The sequence below is a fragment of the Rutidosis leptorrhynchoides genome, chromosome 11 (genome assembly GCF_046630445.1).
Source record: "Rutidosis leptorrhynchoides isolate AG116_Rl617_1_P2 chromosome 11, CSIRO_AGI_Rlap_v1, whole genome shotgun sequence".
Taxonomy (NCBI): Eukaryota; Viridiplantae; Streptophyta; class Magnoliopsida; order Asterales; family Asteraceae; genus Rutidosis; species Rutidosis leptorrhynchoides.
The window spans coordinates 373,277,092-373,287,443 of record NC_092343.1 but is presented as its reverse complement, the minus strand read 5'-3'; the positions used below and the strand labels follow the sequence as shown (position 1 = coordinate 373,287,443).

The 10,352-nt window shown below is 34.5% G+C and overlaps 2 protein-coding genes across 2 annotated transcripts; both read right to left on the bottom strand.

Moving 5' to 3' along the window:
• Positions 1–475: 475 nt before the first annotated feature.
• On the bottom strand, positions 476–2,715 carry LOC139875950 (putative F-box/LRR-repeat protein 9). Its single transcript, XM_071863247.1, has 3 exons — positions 2,556–2,715; positions 1,593–1,899; positions 476–917 (listed from the first exon to the last, which is right to left on the bottom strand). Exons 1-3 carry the CDS (start codon positions 2,713–2,715, stop codon positions 476–478), a joined length of 909 nt encoding a protein of 302 aa, XP_071719348.1.
• A 1,002-nt stretch (positions 2,716–3,717) lies between these two features.
• LOC139875948 (putative F-box/LRR-repeat protein 9) lies at positions 3,718–5,647 on the bottom strand. Its single transcript, XM_071863246.1, has 3 exons — positions 5,325–5,647; positions 4,284–4,499; positions 3,718–4,165 (listed from the first exon to the last, which is right to left on the bottom strand). The coding sequence occupies exons 1-3, from the start codon at positions 5,645–5,647 to the stop codon at positions 3,718–3,720; spliced, it is 987 nt and encodes a 328-aa protein (XP_071719347.1).
• Between the last annotated feature and the right edge of the window lie 4,705 nt (positions 5,648–10,352).

Below are 10,352 nucleotides of genomic sequence, written 5' to 3'. Positions count from 1 at the left end.
ACCTTTAGGTTAACGATCTTGTTAAATGTTGTTAACCCAATGTTTATAATATCAAAAGAGATTTTAAATTATTATATTATCATGATATTATGATGTACGAATATCTCTTAATATGATATATATACATTAAATGTCGTTACAACGATAAACGTTACATATATGTCTCGTTTCAAAATCATTAAGTTAGTAGTCTTGTTTTTACATATGTAGTTCATTGTTAATATAATTAATGATATGTTTACTTATCATAATATCATGTTAACTATACATATAACCATATATATGTCATCATATAGTTTTTTACAAGTTTTAACGTTCGTGAATCACCGGTCAACTTGGGTGGTCAATTGTCTATATGAAACCTATTTCAATTAATCAAGTCTTAACAAGTTTGATTGCTTAACATGTTGGAAACATTTAATCATGTAAATATCAATCTCAATTAATATATATAAACATGGAAAAGTTCGGGTCACTACACTGGAAGAGTTAGATGTTTAATCTGTTTTGAACATCTTTTCACTACGTCTCTATTGAGATCAATATGAGCACACATACTCAACTTTAGTGATTCAAGTTGATGACAACCATCCAAAATTGCCTTCAACCCAATATTCGAAATGGTGTTATTAATGAGTTTAAGGTGTCTTAACTCATGTAAGTTCGCCCCAATAGCCACACCTATCTCATCATTAACTTTTAGAGATGAACTCAAAGATCCTTCTTGATAAAAACTCAGTGTTTTTAGCAGCGGGCAATAACGTCCCGCACTTTCAATAGCTTCCTTCGTAAGATACTCAAAGTCCACACTGAGTTCCTCCAACAATGGAAATTTCTTTAAAGCCTTGTGAAAACTTTTTATAGACGAATCGTCCCTTATACAACAATACATGTCGAGACGTTTTAGCTGCCTTGCTCTATCAAACAAAACCATCAAAAAAAAAATCACTTAAATCCAGTAAGTTGCTTTCACTTTATTGTTATTATTATTATTATTATTATTATTATTATTATTATTATTATTATTATTATTATTATTATTATTATTATTATTATTATTATTATTATTATTATTATTATTATTATTATTATTATTATTATTATTATTATTATTATTATTATTATTATTATTATTATTAGTATTATTATTATTAGTATTATTATTATTATTATTATTATTATTATTATTATTAGTATTATTATTATTAGTATTATTATTATTAGTATTATATTATTATTATTATTATTAGTATTATTAGTATTATTAGTATTATTATTATTATTATTATTATTATTATTATTATTATTATTATTATTATTATTATTATTATTATTATTATTATTATTATTAGTATTATTATTATTAGTATTATTATTATTATTATTATTATTATTATTAGTATTATTATTATTAGTATTATTATTATTAGTATTATATTATTATTATTATTATTAGTATTATTAGTATTATTAGTATTATTATTATTATTATTATTATTATTATTATTATTATTATTATTATTATTATTATTATTATTATTATTATTATTATTATATGTAAACAATAAGCGTGTATAGTATAACTAACATACCTATCAGCAACATACATAAGAATCTCATCAGTACGAAGGTCCGGGATGACAATGTCAACCAATTGACCGTCGCTTCTATCAACAACATTTTTACAAATTTTCCAGATTCCGGGCAAACCGCCATTAAAAGATTCACTCATGTAGAATGATTCCCTCAATCTGAACAGATTGATGACTTTCCAAATTGAAGGGTCCTTGCAGACTTTATACCAATCACTACACACATACTGTGCATTCTCAAGTATTTCAAAATGATGAATTCTGGAGACTATATTAACATTCAATTCGGGTGGAAGGTCGAACCAATCTGTTGTGGATAACATCATCACTTTATTATTAAAAAAGATATCCGTTTCAGATATAAATTGCAAATTATATATCAATCCTTTTCTTATGAAAAAAGGTAGCTACATTGATGTGTAATTTGCTCAAAAACATGCATAAAGAAATATATTAGAAAAGAGCACATCAATTACAATAACAACATCAAAAAGATATTTGTAGCCCTAATTGTGTTTTTTTTACAAACCCTAACTGTGTAGTAATTATATGAACCAATCATACGAATTAAATAAAATCAAACAAATTGTGCAATTAAATTTATAGAGTATAAATCCAACTGATATATCGATAGCAGAAGATGCAAAAAAAAAAAAAAAATAGAAGAAGAAATGTAAACCCTAACATAAAAATCAACTCACATCACAGTGAAGAAAACTGTTGGAATTGAACGGGTTGAATTTTGATAAGGAACCCCCCCAAATTTAGGTGAGGCCGGGTAATTTATATACTTGTATTACTCGAACCATATACAGTACGGGGTACACAGGATTACAGGGCATCCAAATAGGTGGGTCAACCTGCTTACATGTCCTGGGTTGGGCCTTTTATATGCATTTAACTTGGGTTGTAAATATAAGCTTTGGCTGGGCTTACAATCAGCAAAGGAAAGTCAAACCATACTATCAAAAAGTTTAGGTGGCGTTGGTTTTAGGTTGGGGATATCGATGTCAATTTGGTTTCTCCAGCGGCTAATGTGCAGGAGAGTCTGTTTCTTTGTTTGGTGTGAAGCCTGTGTTTGGTGTGAGGCTGGGCTTGAAGGCCCATTCGGCAATGGGCTCATCTTCACTTCAATAGGTCAATGATGTTATGGATATTGTTGGTTCGCGGCATTTGGAGGTTAAAAAGAATGGTCCTTCTTCTTCGGCTATTCATTCGGAAGTTAATTTTTTTTTATTTTTTTTTTATTTTTTATAAAATAAACCTTGTATGCCACTACCATAATTATATTCTCATAGGTTATTTGTAACTTCTAATGTTCATCTTAACCTATTTCAATCATATGATTTTAGTCTTAATCACTTCCTATCATATGTTTTTAGTGTGATATGTATCTTCTCACTACATTACAATTTGTCAAAAAATAAAAGATGTTCCATTGCATGTAACTTTGTCAAGTGATTCTATGTATGTATCAATTGATTTCAACCATGATGTATTTGTTTCACCACACATTATAAGGGGGAGAACAAGTTCAAAAGATTGTTACTTATTTAACAAGTTTTTTTTTAACAGCAGAAAAAAGAATTTATATTTAAAAAACCAACCTTTCTAGCAAGGAACTAGAAACAGCAAGGCGAACAATTACATATAGGATCACATAACCATGAACTCCAAACTACAGTTTTTCTACCTCTATGGGTTACTCAATTAAACTAAACAGTACAAATACAATCAAATATCTCCTCTCTTATAAGGGAAGACGGGAGAAACATCAATCAAACATGCAAATGTTGAACATTAGAGAAATGCAATTCCAAAAACAAATATCCAAACAAGCATTCATAGTGCCTACTTAAGTTTGGAGACGATAATTAAAAGCACGGAATCAAAAACACTAACAATGTACAGACTACCAGTAACACTATTCTTGTTTGAGTTTATGTAGCAAGGCTTAAAAAAGGTTCCACACATCAATTGCAATTTAAGAAAAAAGGAATCAGTTTTCCATTCAAATACAACTATAAGTATTGGCAGACCATTTTAAAGGTAACTCACATTCATCACATGTAACTATCAGACATCATCATAATCATCATTATCATCTTCAGAATCAAAATCTTCATTACTCTTCATAATGAAAATCGGGCAGAGTTAGATGTTTAATCCGCTCTGAACATTTTTTCACCACATCTCCATTGAGATCAATATGCACACACACACTCAAGTCAAGAAGTTCAAGTTGATGACATCCGTCCAAAATCGCCTTCAGCCCAATATTTGAAATGGTGTTATTAATGAGTTTAAGGTGCCTTAACTCATGTAAGTTCTCCCCAATAGCCGCACCTATCTCATCATTAACTTTTCGAGATGAACTAAATTTCTTTAAAGTCAATGTTTTTAGTAGTGGGCAATAACGTCCAGCACTTTCAATAGCCTCCTTCGTAAGATACTCAAAGTCCACACTGAGTTCCTCCAATAATGGGAATTTCTTTAAAGCCTCATGCAAAGATTTTATAGACAAATCGTCACTCCAACCACAACGCATGTAGAGACGTTTTAGCTTCCTTGATCTGTCAAAAAAAAAAAAAAAAAAACCCATCATAACAATCACTTAAATCCAATAAGTTGCCACCACCTTCTTATTATAAGTATGTAAAATGTAAACAATAAGCGTGCATAGTAACATACCTATCTGCAACATACATAAGAACCTCATCAGTTTGAAGGTCCGGGATGACAATGTCAACCAATTGACCGCCGCTTCTATCAACAACATTTTTACAAATTTTCCAGATTCCAGGCAAACCACCATACCAAAAGTCACTTGAGTAGATTGATTCCCTCAACCTGAACAAATTGATGACTTTCCAAATTGAAGGGTCCTTGCAGACTTTATACCAATCACTACACACATATTGTGCATTCTCAAGTATTTGAAAATGACCAATTCTGGATAGTATATTAATCTTCAATTCGGGTGGAAGATCGAACCAATTTGTTGTGGATGATATCATCACTTTATTAACATATAAAAAGAAAACTGAGTCATCTCACAGTATGTCACTTGCATGAAATGTAAACAAAAATATTATGTACGATCTAGTTTATGTACCATTGTAGCAAAGTTTTGCAAAAATCAAAAGATTTGAGAACCGTTTAAGAGAACCCTAATATAAATTGCAAATCATACATCAATCCTTTTTTTATGAAAAAAATGCAGCTACATTGATGTGTAATTTGCACAAAAATATGCATAAACACTGATTGTGTTTTGTTTCCAAACCTAACTGTGTAATTTTATGAACCAAACATCCGAATTAAATAAAATCAAACAAAAATTGCAATTAAGCTAATAGAGTATAAATTCAACAAATACATATCGCGACTATAGATAACAAGAAGATAACCCTAAAAAATCAACTCACATCGCAGTGAAGAAAACTGTTGGAATTGAACGGGTAATTTCAATTACTTGTATTACAGTCTCAAACTATATATAAACAGTACGGAGTATTCAAGGCATCCAAATAGTTGGGCCAACCTGCTTACGTGCACCTGGGCCTTTTATAAAACTCAAAGTTACATAAAATATAACCGGAAAAAAAATATATTCCACCGGGAGCAAAATCGAAAAACCGGAAAAATTTGCACTAAAAATTGCAAATCCACTGGGGTGGGCGCCCCTCTGCCCCTTCTTTGGTCCGCCCCTGAGCGTGAATAGTAACATACCTATCTGCAACATACATAAGAACCTCATCAGTTTGAAGGTCCGGGATGACAATGTCAACCAATTGACCCCCGCTTCTATCAACAACATTTTTACAAATTTTCCAGATTCCAGGCAAACCAGCATACCAAAAGTCACTTGAGTAGATTGATTCCCTCAACCTGAACAAATTGATGACTTTCCAAATTGAAGGGTCCTTGCAGACTTTATACCAATCACTACACACATATTGTGCATTCTCAAGTATTTGAAAATGACCAATTCTGGATAGTATATTAACCTTCAATTCGGGTGGAAGGTCGAACCAATTTGTTGTGGATGACATCATCACTTTATTAGCATATAAAAAGAAAACTGAGTCATCTCACAGTATGTCACTTACATGAAATGAAAACAAAAATATTATGTACGATCTAGTTTATGTACCATTGTAGCAAAGTTTTGCAAAAATCAAAAGATTTGAGAACCGTTTAAAAGAACCCTAATATAAATTGCAAATCATACATCAATCCTTTTTTTATGTAAAATATGCAGCTACATTGATGTGTAATTTGCACAAAAATATGCATAAACACTAATTGTGTTTTGTTTCCAAACCTAACTGTGTAATTTTATGAACCAAACATACGAATTAAATAAAATCAAACAAAAATTGCAATTAAGCTAACAGAGTATAATGTTAGGAAGAGGGGATCGCCTGGACGTTGGGAGATACAAATTTGAGAGAAAAACAACTCTATTACTCACAAGAATAGATTTACAGAGTATTACAAAACTCTTAAAAAAAAAAACTCTCAAAACTCACACACACTATCTAGGTTGTGATTACACTTCTCTGAGTGATTTGGGATGATTTACAACTGAGGTTTACACCTCTATTTATAGTAAAAATTCTATGGTGGTGGAATGGTGTGAACGGAGAAGGTTGGCGGTCGTCATCGTTATTAACTTTGCTACTTCCATATGAGTTGTCAAGGTTGCCTACTTTAAATATCTAGAAGGTGGGCTTCTAGATTGTAGGCTGGAAATCTTCAATTCTCCCCCTCCAGTCGAATCCACAAACATTCCAGTTATGTCTCTGCATAACTCCAACTTCTCTCGAGTCACCACCTTTGTTAACATATCCGCTGGATTCTCCTTTGTATGGATCTTCACTAGTCTCAACAGTTGTCGATCAATTACCTCGCGTATCCAATGATAGCGAATATCAATATGTTTTGTACGGGAATGGTACATGGAGTTCTTGCTCAAATCTAGAGCACTCTGACTGTCACAATGTACCTTGTACTCCTTTTGCTTGATTCCAAATTCTTGGAGATAACGCTTTAACCACAACATTTCTTTTCCAGCTTCTGCGGTAGCAATATACTCTGCTTCAGATGTGGATAATGCAACACACTTTTGTAGTCTTGACTGCCATGAAACAGCTCCTCCTGCAAAAGTGTAAATGAATCCTGATGTAGATTTCTTACTATCAGGATCTCCGGCCATATCCGCATCTGTATAGCCTTCCAAGATTGGATCAGCTCCCCCGTAACAAATACATAGATTCGTTGTACCCTTAAGATATCTGAGAATCCATTTTACCGCATTCCAATGCTCTTTCCCGGGGTTCGAGAGAAAACGACTCACCGTTCCCACTGCATGAGCAATATCGGGCCTTGTACACACCATTGCATACATCAAACTTCCAACTGCTGAAGAATATGGTACTGAAGACATCTCCCCGATCTCTTCCTTGGATGAGGGACAAGAACTCTTGCTTAACTTGAAATGGTTGGCTAATGGAATGCTAACAGGTTTGGCATTGTTCATATTTAAACGTGAAAGCACTCGTTCAATATACTTCTCCTGAGATAGCCATAACCTTTTATTCTTCCTGTCTCGGGTTATCTGCATTCCCAAAATCTGTTGAGCCTGTCTTAAGTCTTTCATGTAAAAAGACTTCGAGAGTTCCTTCTTCAGCTGGTTGATCTTCGTTGCGTCTTTTCCTACGATCAAAATATCGTCTACATATAGTAGAAGAGCAACGAAATCTCCTCCAGAAAACTTCTGAATGTAGACACACTCATCTGCTGCAGTTTTCTTGTACCCTTGACTCACCATGCACGAGTCAAACTTCTTGTACCACTGCTTAGGTGCCTGCTTTAAACCATATAAACTTTTCTTCAGCTTGCATACGAGGTTATTTCCTGAAACCTCAAAACCTTCCGGCTGCTCCATGTAAATTTCTTCATGTAAATCTCCATGTAGAAAAGCTGTCTTTACATCCATCTGTTCAAGCTCCAAGTTCATACTTGCGACCAATCCAAGTATGACTCTAATTGAAGTCATCTTGACTACTGGTGAAAATATCTCGTCAAAATCAATCCCTTTCTTCTGTTGGAATCCTTTGACTACAAGCCGTGCTTTGTATTTCACCACTTTTCCACTACCATCCTTTTTCAGCTTGAACACCCATTTATTTTTCAGTGCCTTCTTCCCGCGTGGAAGTTCTACAATCTCATAAGTTTGATTTTTCTGCAGAGAATCCATCTCATCCTGCATTACGAGCAACCATTTTTCTTTGTCCTTATGAGATACTGCTTCATGAAAATTCTCTGGTTCTCCATCTTAAGTAAGTAGAAGGTACTTGGATTCTGGATATCTACTCGATGGAATCCGACCTCGTTCAGATCTACGAACTTCTGGAACATTCTGAGGAGATCCACCATCATCTTGACCTTGTGATGGTGCTGGAACGTCTGGCAGATGGGGTTGTGGCTCCCCCTGCTCAGCACCGTCATTTTCCTCATTATCTTCTACTTCTGGCATTTCTTCCTGCACTGAAAATTCATTTCTCATGAATGATTCCGTTATTGCCTCTGGCACCTGAGCAACAACATTTGACTTCTGAGATATTGTGGGCTTTTCAATATCTTCTATTGTCTGGCTTTCATGGAACACCACGTCCCTACTTCTGATCACCTTTTTCTCCTTTGGATCCCATAATCTGTATCCAAATTCTTCATCTCCATAGCCTATGAATATGCATGGAGTGGTCCTTGCATCTAGCTTCTGCCTGAGCTCCTTGGATACATGTGCGTAAGCCAAACATCCAAATACTCTTAAGTGAGAGTATGATGGATCCTTTCCAGACCAAAGTTTCTCCGGAACTTCAAAATTCAGTGGTACTGATGGAGATCGGTTGATCAAGTAACATGCGGCTCTGACTGCTTCTCCCCAGAATGGCTTTGGCAGCTTAGCCATACTGAGCATGCTCCGAACACGTTCTGTGACGCGCCGTACAAAACCATCGTGTACGGATCATCAACAACAGGATCATTACAAGGTCAAACAATATATGCTATTTGAAAACCGATTTGCATTCATTAAAAAGATAACGTTTTACAAAGATAACATGTCAAAAGACTTATTACAAACCATTGTTCCAAAATAACATAAGTTTACGAATGCAAAACATAAGTTCCATAATTTGAGACATCTCTAGTAATGCAGCGGATAACTAGTACAGTAGGTCCATAACAGCAATTCAATAACAGCATGACAGCAAGTGTAACAGCATGACATCAAGTCTAACAACGGAAGCAATAAACCTCTAGGCACATGAGAAATACACGCTTAAAAAGTCAACACGAATGTTGGTGAGCTATAGTTTAAGTTGTAATAGTAACGTAAGATAGGCCACGAGATTTCAGTGCTACAACAGCATATCAAAACAGTATGAAAAGTATATGCATAACCGTGGGCACCCGGTAACTAGACTTAATGTTTATAACCCCCTGAAAGTACACTTGGCGAGTGCGTATGTTCACGAAGTATTAAACACTCATTAAATGCTAGCGCGACTAGCCCGAGTGGGGATGTCAAACCCTATGGATCCATATCTAAGATTCGCATTCACCGGTTCAAAGACTAATGACTAAACGTTAACGTGCTAAAGGGAATGTTTATGCCGTTATATAACCCACACACATATAAAGTTTAAGTACTCATGCCTAGTATGTAAAATGTAAAAAGCGCATGTATTCTCAGTCCCAAAATTAGTAAAAGTAAAAAGGGATACTATAACTCACAGTGATAAAAGCGGTAAAGTCGGTAATGAAAGTACGCAAGTAGTAAGTCGGTCCGAAAGGTCGTCAACCTAAATCAAGGGTTACTAGGTCAGTAGGTTGTTTTAATAGATTCTAATAGTGCATAAAATAAGTTTAAGTGTCATCATCATCATCATTCATCATCATAAAAGCTAAGTAAGTTTGACAAGAATAGAGATCGAAACAATGGGCAGACTTCAGTCAGCTGCTACGACCTCTACGTAAATCAAAAAGACACATAGTCAGTGACTATGGCTTCGTATATGAGTCCCCTAACAGCTGACAAATTTTCAGAACCTAACTCATCTTCGTTTGACCGTGGCAACGGTTTAAGTGCGAGTAGGTCAGAAATTTCAGCACAACGTTAATAGGGTGTAGTGACTATCGGAGGGCCATAAATCCTAAACCGTAACTCGGATTAAGACGAGGCCTAAACGGAAAATCATCTAATCGAACCGAAGTAACTGAAAATCAACTTTACATAGCCTAGGTGGTCTGATCAGATACCAAAATCAGTGGACAAGTGCTCCGGTGGGGTTCTTGGTGCTTGATGCTCATCACGGTTCTCATCCTTGATGCTTGTAGCTTCAAGTGTACAACTCGTTGATGGTTTAGCATCACTTTTGACCAAGGTTCACCATCAATACACAATATTTTAAGACCAAGTAAGAATACAACTCATTCATGAGTCTTAGATGGATGATGAACCAAGGTTACATCATATCCTTAGTCTTAACACAAATACAAGTCACAATAACAACTAAAGCTACAAACTTTACATCAATTCAACAAGTATAAGTATAATCCAAGTCAAAAGAGGTGATGGAACCCTAAGCTAGAGAGCTTGGATCCATTTCACACAAGTTACAAGGTTGCAAAGCTAGAAAGCTTGAACCTTTAAGTGTTCTTGAAGATCTTGAAGCATAAAGCTTGGAT

Bases quoted from the DNA above. Each gene is read 5' to 3' on its own strand.
- LOC139875950 (XM_071863247.1), bottom strand. From the start codon at position 2,715: ATGAGCCCATTGCCGAATGGGCCTTCAAGCCCAGCCTCACACCAAACA. The intron at 1,900-2,555 runs GTATGGTTTGAC...TATCCACAACAG, and splicing joins GCCACCTAAACTTTTTGATA to ATTGGTTCGACCTTCCACCC. The intron at 918-1,592 runs GTATGTTAGTTA...TTTGTTTGATAG, and splicing joins CTTATGTATGTTGCTGATAG to AGCAAGGCAGCTAAAACGTC.
- LOC139875948 (XM_071863246.1), bottom strand. From the start codon at position 5,647: ATGTCATCCACAACAAATTGGTTCGACCTTCCACCCGAATTGAAGGTT. The intron at 4,500-5,324 runs GTATGTTACTAT...ATATGTGTGTAG, and splicing joins CTTATGTATGTTGCAGATAG to TGATTGGTATAAAGTCTGCA. The intron at 4,166-4,283 runs GTATGTTACTAT...TTTTTTTGACAG, and splicing joins CTTATGTATGTTGCAGATAG to ATCAAGGAAGCTAAAACGTC.